Source organism: Helicoverpa armigera, chromosome 3 (genome assembly GCF_030705265.1).
Source record: "Helicoverpa armigera isolate CAAS_96S chromosome 3, ASM3070526v1, whole genome shotgun sequence".
NCBI classification, from domain to species: Eukaryota; Metazoa; Arthropoda; class Insecta; order Lepidoptera; family Noctuidae; genus Helicoverpa; species Helicoverpa armigera.
Window position 1 is genome coordinate 7,322,190 of NC_087122.1, and position 13,061 is coordinate 7,335,250.

The 13,061-nt window shown below is 40.5% G+C and overlaps 2 protein-coding genes across 3 annotated transcripts; one reads left to right on the forward strand and one right to left on the reverse strand.

The window, feature by feature from the left end:
• Nucleotides 1–545: 545 nt before the first annotated feature.
• On the forward strand, nucleotides 546–8,290 carry LOC110375127 (DNA-directed RNA polymerase II subunit RPB1). The gene is made up of 7 exons (XM_021333120.3): nucleotides 546–701; nucleotides 1,368–1,637; nucleotides 1,718–2,024; nucleotides 2,445–2,736; nucleotides 2,814–6,241; nucleotides 6,325–6,513; nucleotides 6,708–8,290. The coding sequence occupies exons 1-7, from the start codon at nucleotides 621–623 to the stop codon at nucleotides 7,844–7,846; spliced, it is 5,706 nt and encodes a 1,901-aa protein (XP_021188795.1). The 5' UTR covers nucleotides 546–620; the 3' UTR covers nucleotides 7,847–8,290.
• Nucleotides 8,284–12,488, reverse strand: LOC110375128 (acetylcholine receptor subunit beta-like 1). Of its 2 annotated transcripts, none has more exons than XM_021333123.3 (9): nucleotides 12,331–12,488; nucleotides 11,262–11,398; nucleotides 10,824–10,978; nucleotides 10,658–10,748; nucleotides 10,229–10,576; nucleotides 9,960–10,153; nucleotides 9,712–9,870; nucleotides 9,364–9,607; nucleotides 8,284–9,212 (listed from the first exon to the last, which is right to left on the reverse strand). In XM_021333123.3, exons 1-9 carry the CDS (start codon nucleotides 12,389–12,391, stop codon nucleotides 9,048–9,050), a joined length of 1,554 nt encoding a protein of 517 aa, XP_021188798.1. In that variant the 5' UTR covers nucleotides 12,392–12,488; the 3' UTR covers nucleotides 8,284–9,047. The 2 variants fall into 2 exon arrangements, with proteins under 2 accessions (XP_021188798.1, XP_021188796.1); XM_021333121.3 differs by having other exon boundaries at nucleotides 9,364–9,628; nucleotides 12,331–12,475.
• Between the last annotated feature and the right edge of the window lie 573 nt (nucleotides 12,489–13,061).

The window sequence follows — 13,061 nt, forward strand, 5'->3', positions numbered from 1 at the left end:
GTGTATATTTGGTTTATATAAAGAGCTGAACCTATTGCAACACATCGAAGGATCGATTGCACAGAGATGATTGAGACCCTGTAGTACAGTCTGGCACAGAACAATTAGACCTACAATGTAGATATAAGATACGCAACGCTGAAGAAAGAGATGGGCTATTGGCTACGTTTATCTAGGGTGCGGATGTGATTGCCTCGTGACGCCTACGGTCACGGGCGCCTAACAGCATTTTAAATGATCTATCGTAAACGTTTTGATTTAAAAATACCTTTGGAGTAAAAATAAAAGTTTTATATATAAATGTTATACATTTAATCTTTGCATGACTCGCGGATCCTCAGTCTATCTAAAATACAAAATAAGTGAAGCTAATATTTTAATAATGTACATATATTATTGTCATACAACCAATTATTTAATAAAGCCGTTTAAAAACTGAATGGGTTGAAAATTAATCATTTTTATAAATCGACTATATTCTAGGTAAAAAGAGTCGATTATCGATATTTTTTTAAAAAAACATCGTGACTCTAGAGTGAATCCATAGACAAATATGGGAAATCCCAGGTGTTGTGGTATAAAAACATGCATCAAAATGCGCAACTCTAGTAGCCAACAAAATGGCTACCACGAATGACTCGAAGGCGCTTGTGCGCCAAGTAAAAAGAGTACAATTTGGTATATTATCTCCAGATGAAATCGTAAGTTATGTTTTCAAAACTCTTATTTAAGTAGTTTTCGAAAAATTAATTAATTTTCAGGAATTTGATGTATTTTGAGTATGATTCACGTCAGTTGTTAAAGTGGCACGCAGTTTGTGGTTGTGCATGCAGATATAAATGTGTTCTATGTTCCCTGTTGTAATCTCAATATGTTATTATTTAAACAGTGCCTATGCAGCACGTAGTTCTGATGTTGTTATTATAAGTTAGATATATTTATTGATGAAAGATGTTTTCTGAACAATTACTTGATTGTTGCACAACAAAACAGATTGTTGTAGCCTACACTCCTCAATGGTCGTCTACCAATTTCGTGGAATTGACAAGGATTATCCTAAGAAAATAGTAAGAAAAATAAGCATAATGTTGGCCAGATAGTTAATGAAAAAGGCGTTGTTACTCTTGTAAACGAAATTGCATTCCAAGTTCAGTATCAAGGCTATTGCAACTGATAGTTGAGATGGTGTGAAGCTCACACTATTGTAGTACCTGTTTAATAAAGTCTGTGCATTATTGTTTCTTTATAAAATTTCAGTGCTTTATGTACCTATTTGTGTTCATTTTATATAAAAATGTCATTAAATGCTATAGTATTACAACCTTGTTTTTCAATTACTTCAATAAAGTTGAATATTCCACTTTTAGCGACGGATGTCAGTCACAGAAGGGGGAATTCGTTTCCCCGAAACTATGGAGGGTGGCAGACCCAAGCTTGGCGGACTTATGGATCCGCGACAAGGGGTGATTGACAGAGCATCCAGATGTCAAACTTGTGCTGGAAACATGACTGAGTGTCCTGGACACTTTGGACACATTGACTTAGCAAAACCAGTATTCCACATTGGTTTTATAACAAAAACAATAAAGATACTCAGATGTGTCTGTTTCTACTGTTCAAAGCTGCTCGTCAGCCCAGTAAGTTGTACTGTTTCTACAATATTTTGTTGTATGTCCTAATATAGTTCAGGGCTTACTGTCTTTGTTTTACGTTTTAGACTAACCCAAAGATAAAAGAAGTTGTGATGAAATCAAAAGGACAGCCTCGTAAGAGATTGACCTATGTATATGACTTATGTAAAGGCAAGAATATTTGTGAGGGTGGTGAGGATATGGATATAGGTAAAGAAGGAGAAGAAGGCAAAAGAGGCTCAGGGCATGGAGGTTGTGGTCACTACCAGCCATCCATCAGAAGACAAGGTCTTGATCTGACAGCTGAGTGGAAACATGCCAATGAAGACACTCAGGAAAAGAAAATAATAATCACTGCAGAAAGAGTTTGGGAAATCCTCAAACATATCACAGGTACTGAAAAACAAGCAATTAATACACAAAGGAAATGCATGACATGTACTTACACGTTCACACTTATCTTTCTTAGTCACCGGGTGATTGATATACTTGATAAATACAGATAATTTTAATAACTTCATTGATTTCACATTTTGTATATTTCTTGTGTAACTAGCTGTTACCCACAGTTTCGCCTGCAACCTCTGGAAACTACGTACCGTACCCAGATAAAGTATAGCCTATGTCACCCACACAATATGTCGTTTCCCAACAGAAAAATAATTTTTCAAATATGGTCAGTAGTTTTCGAGCCTAAAAACAAAAAACCTTAACCTCCTAATAAGATTTCTTTACAAGGACAAACATGCATACTTGCTCTTATTTATTTGTCATAGTTGGAATTTCTACTAAAATAGTCTTTTTGATTTGTAGATGAAGAGTCCTTTATACTGGGTATGGATCCTAAATTCGCGAGACCTGACTGGATGATAGTGACAGTTCTGCCAGTACCACCACTGTCTGTGAGACCAGCTGTAGTGATGTTTGGCTCAGCCAAGAACCAGGATGACTTGACACACAAACTTGCTGACATAATCAAAGCAAACAATGAGCTGATGAGGAATGAGCAGTCTGGTGCAGCAGCTCACGTGCTTGCCGAAAACATAAGACTGCTGCAGTTTCATGTAGCCACATTTGTAGATAATGATATGCCTGGAATGCCTAAGTAAGTATCCTTACTCATTAGGAATTATTAACTGTTTTCCTTCCTTTACATTTACTTATGTCATGTATTTTTTTTAGAGCTATGCAGAAATCCGGAAAACCTCTCAAAGCTATAAAGGCACGTCTAAAAGGAAAAGAAGGGAGAATTCGAGGAAATCTCATGGGAAAACGAGTCGATTTCTCAGCGCGTACTGTCATCACGCCTGATCCGAACTTGCGTATTGACCAAGTAGGAGTACCTAGATCTATCGCACAAAACTTGACATTCCCTGAACTTGTTACACCTTTCAATATTGACAGAATGCAGGAACTTGTACGCAGGGGCAATGCACAGTATCCTGGCGCTAAATATATTGTTCGCGATAATGGAGAAAGAATAGATTTAAGATTTCACCCAAAGCCATCAGATTTGCATTTACAACATGGTTACAAAGTTGAACGTCACTTGAGGGATGACGATCTTGTTATTTTCAACCGACAACCAACACTTCACAAGATGAGTATGATGGGTCACAGAGTGAAAGTATTGCCATGGTCGACATTCCGTATGAATTTAAGTTGCACCTCTCCCTATAACGCCGATTTCGACGGTGACGAAATGAATCTTCATGTACCACAATCAATGGAAACAAGGGCCGAGGTTGAAAATATCCACATAACGCCAAGGCAAATTATTACTCCCCAAGCAAATAAACCCGTCATGGGTATTGTGCAGGACACATTGACTGCTGTAAGGAAAATGACTAAGCGTGACGTGTTCCTCACGAAAGAACAAGTAATGAATCTTCTAATGTTCTTACCTACATGGGATGGTAAAATCCCTCAGCCTTGCATTTTGAAACCACAACCATTGTGGACTGGTAAACAAATTTTCACTCTGATTATTCCGGGTCCCGTAAACATGATTCGAACTCATTCCACACATCCTGATGAAGAAGACGACGGTCCATATAAGTGGATCTCTCCCGGAGACACAAAGGTTGTTGTAGAACATGGTGAATTGCTTATGGGCATCTTGTGTAAAAAGTCACTTGGTGCTTCAGCAGGTTCCTTGCTACATATTTGCATGTTGGAACTGGGTCATGAGACGGCAGGTCGCTTCTACGGTAACATTCAAACTGTAATCAACAACTGGCTATTGCTAGAAGGTCACTCTATCGGTATCGGCGACACAATTGCCGATCCTCAGACTTATCAAGAAATTCAGCGCGCCATCGTGAAAGCCAAAGAGGATGTCATAGAAGTCATTCAAAAAGCTCACAACATGGAGCTGGAACCTACTCCTGGTAACACTCTCAGACAGACATTCGAAAATCAAGTGAATCGTATTCTAAACGACGCTCGTGACAAAACTGGTGGATCAGCTAAGAAATCTCTCACTGAGTACAATAACCTAAAGGCTATGGTGGTAGCTGGTTCTAAGGGTTCCAACATTAATATTTCCCAGGTTATTGCTTGTGTAGGGCAACAGAACGTTGAAGGTAAACGTATTCCATTTGGATTCCGTAAAAGAACATTGCCGCATTTCATCAAAGACGATTACGGTCCTGAGTCTAGAGGTTTCGTAGAAAACTCGTATCTTGCCGGTCTTACTCCATCTGAATTCTATTTCCACGCTATGGGAGGTCGTGAAGGTCTTATTGATACTGCCGTTAAGACCGCTGAGACTGGATACATCCAGCGTCGTCTGATAAAGGCTATGGAGTCTGTAATGGTTCACTACGACGGTACTGTCCGTAATTCTGTGGGACAATTGATTCAGTTGAGATATGGTGAAGATGGTCTGGCTGGAGAAACAGTAGAGTTCCAGAACTTGCCTACTGTCAAGTTATCTAACAAGGCATTTGAAAAGAAATTCAAATTTGATCCCTCAAATGAAAGGTATTTGAAGAGGATCTTCAGTGAGGACATAATAAAGGAGTTGACAGAATCTGGTTATGTCATTAGTGATCTTGAGAGTGAATGGGAACAACTTTGCAAGGACAGAGAAGTGTTGCGGCAAATTTTCCCAAGCGGTGAATCTAAAGTTGTATTGCCTTGCAATTTCAAGAGAATGATTTGGAATGCACAAAAGACTTTCCATATAAACAAAAGAATGCCTACAGATCTGAGTCCCATTAAGGTTATTTCAGGTGTTAAAGATCTACTGAAAAAGTGCGTTATTGTAGCGGGTGAGGATCGGCTGTCGAAGCAAGCTAATGAAAACGCTACTTTACTATTCCAATGTTTGGTGCGCTCTACGCTTTGCACCAAGTTTGTATCTGAAGAATACAGACTGTCAACAGTTGCTTTTGAGTGGTTGATTGGAGAAATCGAAACCCGATTCCAGCAAGCCCAGGTGAATCCCGGCGAGATGGTGGGCGCCCTGGCCGCCCAGTCTCTGGGTGAACCCGCCACGCAGATGACACTGAACACTTTCCATTTCGCCGGTGTGTCGTCCAAAAACGTAACTCTCGGTGTGCCACGTCTTAAGGAAATTATCAACATCTCTAAGAAACCTAAAGCTCCATCTCTAACGGTGTTCTTGACTGGAGGAGCTGCTAGAGATGCCGAGAAGGCTAAGAACGTGTTATGTAGACTGGAACACACTACATTGCGTAAGGTGACTGCGAACACGGCTATTTACTACGACCCTGACCCGCAAAACACTGTTATTGCTGAAGATCAAGAATTCGTTAATGTTTACTATGAAATGCCTGACTTTGACCCAACAAAGATTTCTCCGTGGCTGCTGCGTATTGAATTAGATCGCAAGAGGATGACGGACAAAAAACTGACTATGGAACAGATTGCTGAAAAGATAAATGCTGGTTTTGGAGACGACTTGAATTGTATTTTCAACGACGACAACGCTGAGAAGCTTGTTCTTCGTATTAGGATTATGAATAATGAAGAAAGTAAATTCCAAGACAATGATGAAGAAACAGTTGACAAAATGGAAGATGACATGTTCTTGAGATGTATTGAAGCTAACATGTTATCAGACATGACACTACAGGGTATTGAGGCTATAGCCAAGGTGTACATGCATTTACCACAGACTGAAGCTAAGAAACGTATCATAATCACGGAACAAGGAGAATTTAAGGCTATTGCTGAATGGTTATTGGAAACTGATGGTACTTCGCTAATGAAAGTACTTTCTGAAAGAGATGTCGATCCTATCAGGACATTCAGTAACGACATTTGTGAAATATTCCAAGTACTGGGTATCGAGGCTGTGCGTAAGTCAGTCGAGAAGGAAATGAATGCTGTGTTGCAGTTCTACGGTCTATACGTGAACTACCGTCATCTTGCTTTGCTTTGTGACGTCATGACGGCCAAAGGTCATCTCATGGCTATTACTCGTCACGGTATCAACAGACAAGACACTGGTGCGCTGATGAGATGCTCATTCGAAGAAACAGTCGACGTGTTGCTGGATGCAGCCAGTCACGCTGAAGTAGATCCAATGAGAGGCGTCTCCGAAAATATTATTATGGGCCAACTGCCTAGAATGGGAACTGGTATGTACTACTTTCACCTGGATGCCATAGTTATTACGTACTTTCATACAATAATTACTAAAATCATGTTATTTTATTTTTAGGTTGTTTCGATTTGCTACTTGACGCGGAAAAATGTAAACTGGGTATGGAGATGGGAGGTCTCGGTGTGGGAGGAGTCGGCGGCGGCATGTACTTCGGAGTCGGCACTCCATCCATGACACCCTTGATGACTCCATGGTCGACACAGAACACTCCTGGATATGGCAGCAGTGCATGGTCTCCAGGCCAAGGTAAGAATTATGTACATAGTCATCATAGGAATATGATTATATGACTGAATATAGTATGTATTCCGTTTCTTGTCTTTTCCTCTGTATAGGAAGCTAATTATGACAGAGGCAACTTAAAAAAAGAATTTGCTAAGTAAAACATCTAGCTGAAATGTCTGAAATATATTCTGACGTGCTGTGATATTTGTTTACAGTGGGAAGCAGCATGACGCCAGGCGGCCCATCATTCTCGCCATCCGGCGCGTCGGACGCTTCGGGTCTGTCTCCGGCGTACAGCGCGTGGTCGCCGCAGCCCGGCTCGCCGGGGTCGCCGGGGCCGCCGCTGTCGCCCTACACGTCGCCGGCCGGCGCCTCGCCCTCCTACTCGCCCACCAGCCCCGTGTACGCGCCCGCCTCGCCCAGCCTCACGCCCACGTCGCCGCACTACTCGCCGACCAGCCCCTCGTATTCGCCGACTTCACCGAACTATTCGCCGACCTCGCCGATATATTCTCCAACATCGCCGAGCTACTCCCCTACATCGCCTGGCTATTCGCCCACGTCGCCCTCTTATTCTCCCACATCACCGAGCTACTCGCCTACTTCTCCAAGTTATTCTCCGACGAGCCCTGCGTATTCACCGACATCGCCGAGCTATTCGCCAACGTCTCCTAGCTACTCGCCAACGAGTCCGTCTTACTCTCCGACTAGTCCATCGTACTCCCCTACCAGTCCCGCGTACTCCCCCACGTCGCCGGGCTATTCGCCATCTTCGCCGAGCTACTCTCCGACTAGCCCTGTTTACAGTCCCGCATCACCAAGTTACTCCCCGTCTTCACCAAATTATACACCAACATCTCCGGCTTATTCTCCTACAAGTCCGTCATACTCACCGACCTCACCAGCGTATTCCCCGACTTCACCCAGTTATTCACCATCTTCGCCTAAATATTCACCATCTCCCAACTATTCTCCGACGTCACCGTCAGTCGCAGGCAGGAGTCCTACATACTCTCCAACAAGTCCCCAATACTCTCCCACAAGTCCGCAGTACTCCCCGACGAGCCCGGCATATTCTCCCTCGTCTCCACAACACCCAGGAAGCACACGTTACTCGCCATCATCACCGAATTATTCACCGTCTTCTCCAAATTATTCTCCATCCTCGCCAGGATACTCACCGTCTTCGACAAAGTATTCACCGACGTCTCCGACGTACACCCCAACTTCCCCCAACTATTCACCATCATCCCCCGCATACTCTCCGACCGGTTCGGGAGGACCGACTACATATTCTCCAACATCTCCTACATATTCTCCTACTTCACCTAATTATGACGACAGCGACGATTAGTTTGATAAGTATGTTTTTTAATTTCTATTCTATGTTCACATCCATTTTTATTAAAATATAATTTGTAAATATGAACTTCCCTATTAAAACGGGGAAACAAAAAAGTAAAAAAAAACATGTATTTTAAGGTTAGTATGTAAAATAGTTACATAAGTTTATATATATCAAGCATATAATTTTTCAAGATTATATTTTTCTGACAATTTCATAAAAGTTGGAATCAACATTCACATTATGAAATGTGTATTTTTGTTGTGGCACTTTAGTATTTGTTGATAATATGCCATTACAATGCGCTTGATTAAATTGACTGGAAATTAGTAAAATAGTCTCATTTGATGCAAATTTAGTATAAGTTCCGCCAATATGGTGATTATAGTAATATGTTATTACAAAACTTTTTGTTAAGCATTTTGTGGTGGAAAAATAAACGTACATTATTTATTTGTCGAACTTTTATTTTATTAATACTGACCCAGTTTATCAATATACGTACTACATTATCCTAAGAATCTCAAATTGTAAACAGTCAAGTAAAAAACTAATAATACTTGGGGCATCGAAAAGTAGTGGGGTTTACAAGAGATTATCTAATTACACTTAAGGAAGACACGAAAGAAAAATAATGTGATATTTCAAATCGATAATATGAACAAAAAAAAAAAACGTTTACATACCTACTATCTACATTACTATAGGTACATTATATCTTAGGACAATTACAAAATACAAACCATTATCTATTGTGCTTTTATAAATCTCGAACACAGCCATTTTATATATTAATATTACTTACGTACTAAGCCAGATAATTAAAATTAATTAAGTATTAAAATTTTATTATCATTAGGAAGTTTGGCGCAAAACAAACTTTACTATAATAAATCAGCAGACTACCAATAGGTGTCAACTCAAAGATTCCTTACGAGTACGAGGTGAGTTGTGGACGATTACGTCCGTCACTGATAACATGATCATTTTTACACTTTTGACTTTCTTATGTCATACCAATTTTCTTCTATGTTGGTAATCTTTTTGAAATGTTTGTTTATTATGTATTTTGTTTAGGTGTGACACAGAGGGCCAAACGATGTGTTTGTAAGCCAAAGATTAATTACTAGAAAAAATACAAATAAGTAACTACTGAGTATTATGGAAGCCGTCTTGACGCAATTCTGTTTGTACTTAAAACTAAGTTGATTTATTTCCCTCGATATATTTCTATGATACGATCCTGATCGACGTACTCGAAGATGTGAGGCGCGTCCATGAGGATGCCGACAGTGCCCGCTGTGGTCACGATGAAGAAAATGTACAGCTGCAGCCTGTCGATCACCATTGCTACGTACTTCCAATCTTCACGGGTCTGTCAATAAAACAAATTAGTTAAATGTTTGGTTTCAGAAAAAATATGATGAACACCTAGTGAACCAAATACTGAAACAATACACTATTAGGTAATTTTGAATTTATTCAGTATAATAGAAAATAATTTATTTTTCAGATAACTAACTGACCTGAATATAAAGATCTTCGTTACGTAAGTGTTCGGCGATGAATTCTACTGCTTCTGTGGCCTTCGCTGCTTCTGGCGACAGCAGTAGAGAGTCGGAGCTCTCCGACTCCCGCCGCTCCCCTCCGAGGCCCAGCCCGCCGAGTGCACCGAGTCCTCCCAGGGCGCCGACTTCGCCGCCGCCCGCCGCTCGGTTTATCTTGCAGTTCGGATGGTGCAGGTCCGACATCTCCATCGCCTCCATTTTGCTTTGTTTTGCACCAATCGCACTAAGAAGTTAGTACATTCACAGGGTTCACAGGTTAGAGAGGGGTGACTAGCATCTACGGAATGCTATTGTCAGCAAACGTACCTGATGTGTTTAGGCAAGTCGTGGGGAGCGGCAGCATGCGGCGGGGCTCCCATGCCGGGCATCTCCATCATCCACCGTAGTCTCGTCTTGCGCGGACGGCGCATGAGCAGTCCTGTTGGCAAGTAGTGCAGGAAGACACTTCGGATCCAAAGCGGCATTCTGTTGAATAGAGAGTTTAAAGGTATGTTAGATTACTTAATAAAAACTTACGCCATCTTCAGAATTTAGTTTTGTTTTTGTCTACACACCTGTGTGTTCTTGGCCCTCTGAAATTCCAGTTGATAATGATGACGGTTACTAGAATACTGACGGTGTTCATGATGAATGTGAAGAGTAGATACTTAGCGATAAGCGGTAACACAAGGGAAGTCGGTGGAAGAATCTTTGACACCAGTAGCAGGAACACAACCAGTGACAGCAAAATGCTGATACCCAATGTCACCTACAACAAATAAAATGTTGAATATTTGATTTAGTTGTGGATATACTTGCAATATGAAACATTGAGCTGTCTCACCTTTTCACCAGCTTCAGCAGGCAAATAGAATACCAATACACACAGGAACGAAATGAGTACTGTTGGCAGGATCAAGTTCACGGTGTAAAAGAGAGTCTTTCTTCGAATTATGATGTAGAATGTAATATCTGTTTCAGTAGGATGGTTTCCTTCATAAATATTCAGGTACGCTGGTACTTCAATGATGTCCCACGTTCCTGACTTCCAGTAATCAGACAGATCTACAAAGTTCTTGTTGTTGTATAGGGCGAGAGATACTTGATCGCCATTGAATGTCCATGATCCGAATTTCATGATGCATGTTTGTTGATCGAAGGGGAAATATGTGACATCAATCGTGCAGGAGCTCTGAAAAATAAAAAAATATACTTCAAACAAGTGTGGGACATGTTTGATAATTAGGTTTGGTATAGCAATTTAAATAATGACCTGGTAAATGGCGGGAGGTACCCACAGAACTTCTCCGTTGGGGTAAATAAGGACGTTTGATTTGTATCGCACCTCATAGTTACCGTCAGCGCTGCAACAGAATACGTCACATTAGCATAGAAAAAATATCAAAAATATAACAAAATCAATTAGGGTGAATACATACTTGTTGAAGAGTACTATGTCAGGTTTCCAGACCTTGTCGGGCGGCAGGCGAAGTACGCCGATGCCGCCGTAGTCAGCTTCATCCCACATCAGCTGATAGTCCATCCATACTAACCGAAGCCACACGTTTGATTTCATGATCTGATTTTTCTCGTTCTGTAACAGATATGGTTTATTAGTACAAGTCGCGTGGTCTCACGTTCGTACTGATAAGTTGCTAAACTAGTGGATTGTTATGAAACTTTCTTATAAACTTATATATTCGAGAATCACAGTCGGTAAGAAAATACGTGAAAAGCTGTTTATACTTAGTCGTTTTCTAGAAAGAACTCTGTAATGAGTTCTTTCTATACGAGTGGATTTTCCCCTCGGAAAATCTACCAGTGTGAAAATGCAGAAGGAAATCCACTACACAATATAATAATTTTTGAATACGTACAACATTAATAAGTTGTACAAAAGCCAGTCCGAAGCGCACGTCGACCTTCTGTGTCATGTTTTGTACTGGGCGGATGAGTTTGTTGTAACCACGGAACAGGTCGCGGACCAGACGCTCCTCGTCTTCGGAACACCATCCTGGAACAAGGACGTATATACTTATTCTAGTAAGAATATATAATCTAATTTCCGATATAACACCTATTAAAAATGAGTGCCTATTAAACAATCCTGTGTTTTCTCTAAGTTTATTCACACGCTATTTTGTACTTTGAGTTGATGCTTCCGCGAGATTGGGAAAGCTGGAAAATATATGGTAGCTGCAAAGATACTCGTGGTTGATATAGCTATTGCTAATAATTATCAATGTTGTTTACATCATGCGTAAACAATATGAACACAATGAAAAAAATAAGGTAATCAAGTCAATTATTTGTTCAGATGTCGCTAAAAAGCATATGCTGATTTCATGATCTGTAAATTAAATGGCTAGTCAGACAATTCCTCTATGCTCAAAATATTTATAATTGTATATAAGGAAATAATGCACTAGTTATTTTCTTAAATAATAATGATTTTCACGAGATTGATATCAGTAACGTGTACGCTAAGCATCCGTAGCCGAGATGCTGCTGCGACGGCAGATCAATAAAGAGCCAACCGGGAGATAATGTTGTTTAGGAACACACTTCTCGAACATTTTCTGATCCGTTTTAGCATTAAATTATTATAAAATAAGTCTTCATCGTTAAAATAACCATAATTATTTGAATTGCATATTGTTTAACGATTAAATTGTCAAAAAGCTCAGCATACGTTGAAATACTGAAAAAGATACATTTAAATGAAACAGCACTTTTCTATGTAATTCCATATTAATACAGTTATGTATTAGTATATAATGTGTACGTAATATATATGTAATTTGTTTATATGCAACTGTATTTACATGGTTGGCCGGTAGTACAGCTTTCATGAGATAAAAAGCAGAGTACAAGTGTTGAAATGGGGGGTTTGGTTTAATTGTGATGGGGTGTTTGTGTGTTGATATTGTTTATGATGTGTAGTACCTGAGTAGAGGAGTGTGAGTATCGCGACGAGCAGCAGACAGGCGCGCGCCCCGGCCGACATGGCGGCGCGTACTGCCGCACGGCGCAGGCCGACACACCCCGCCACGCGCCCGAGTCCTCCCGGAGCCGCCCGCCCAACCGCCCGAAGCACTAATGCATGCTGCACTTATATCTGCACATTATTGCTAATTTCCTATTCCATTAGCTGAATTTCAGTCACCTATGCTGTACTCACAAAAAAAACTGAGGCTTTGGACGTTCTTCGTCATATTCTTTTAAAAAATACGCTACCTTTCCCATTAATTTGGGGTTTTATCTTCAGGAAAGAGATTCAGTAAGGTATTTTTGTCTTAGTAAAAAGTTTGCCACCGATAAAAAAATGAAAATTGGTACAAATGTCTAGTGGTATTACTGTCATCAGAATCATATCTTATGAAGTTTATTTTATTTGGCAAATGGACAGTTACATTAGTTTAAAGGTGTATCTGCCCTGTGTATATAAGCACCTTGTACATACTTACCTATGTAAGGTGAATGTTTCATAAGTTTCAGGAGCTCTATTTTACGTGTGGTGTAGGTAGGTGGGTTTTGTAGAAATTAGCTAGTGATGTGCGCATGTGCAGTTATCCCGCGGGATAGCATCGATTGCTTCGGCACTCCGCTCGCTACCAAACGCCTCCGCGGGAATATTATATAGGTCAGGGATGATTTACATAACGTACAGGCTTCGA

What these genes read in the sequence shown, in the direction of transcription:
- LOC110375127 (XM_021333120.3), top strand. Translation starts at nt 621, where the DNA reads ATGGCTACCACGAATGACTCGAAGGCGCTTGTGCGCCAAGTAAAAAGA. An exon ending in TATTATCTCCAGATGAAATC is followed by an intron (nt 702 to 1,367) that starts GTAAGTTATGTT and finishes TTCCACTTTTAG; the next exon opens with CGACGGATGTCAGTCACAGA. An exon ending in CAAAGCTGCTCGTCAGCCCA is followed by an intron (nt 1,638 to 1,717) that starts GTAAGTTGTACT and finishes TTTACGTTTTAG; the next exon opens with ACTAACCCAAAGATAAAAGA.
- LOC110375128 (XM_021333121.3), bottom strand. Translation starts at nt 12,391, where the DNA reads ATGTCGGCCGGGGCGCGCGCCTGTCTGCTGCTCGTCGCGATACTCACA. An exon ending in ACTCACACTCCTCTACTCAG is followed by an intron (nt 11,399 to 12,330) that starts GTACTACACATC and finishes TCCTTGTTCCAG; the next exon opens with GATGGTGTTCCGAAGACGAG. An exon ending in GACTTGCCTAAACACATCAG is followed by an intron (nt 9,629 to 9,711) that starts GTACGTTTGCTG and finishes CTAACTTCTTAG; the next exon opens with TGCGATTGGTGCAAAACAAA.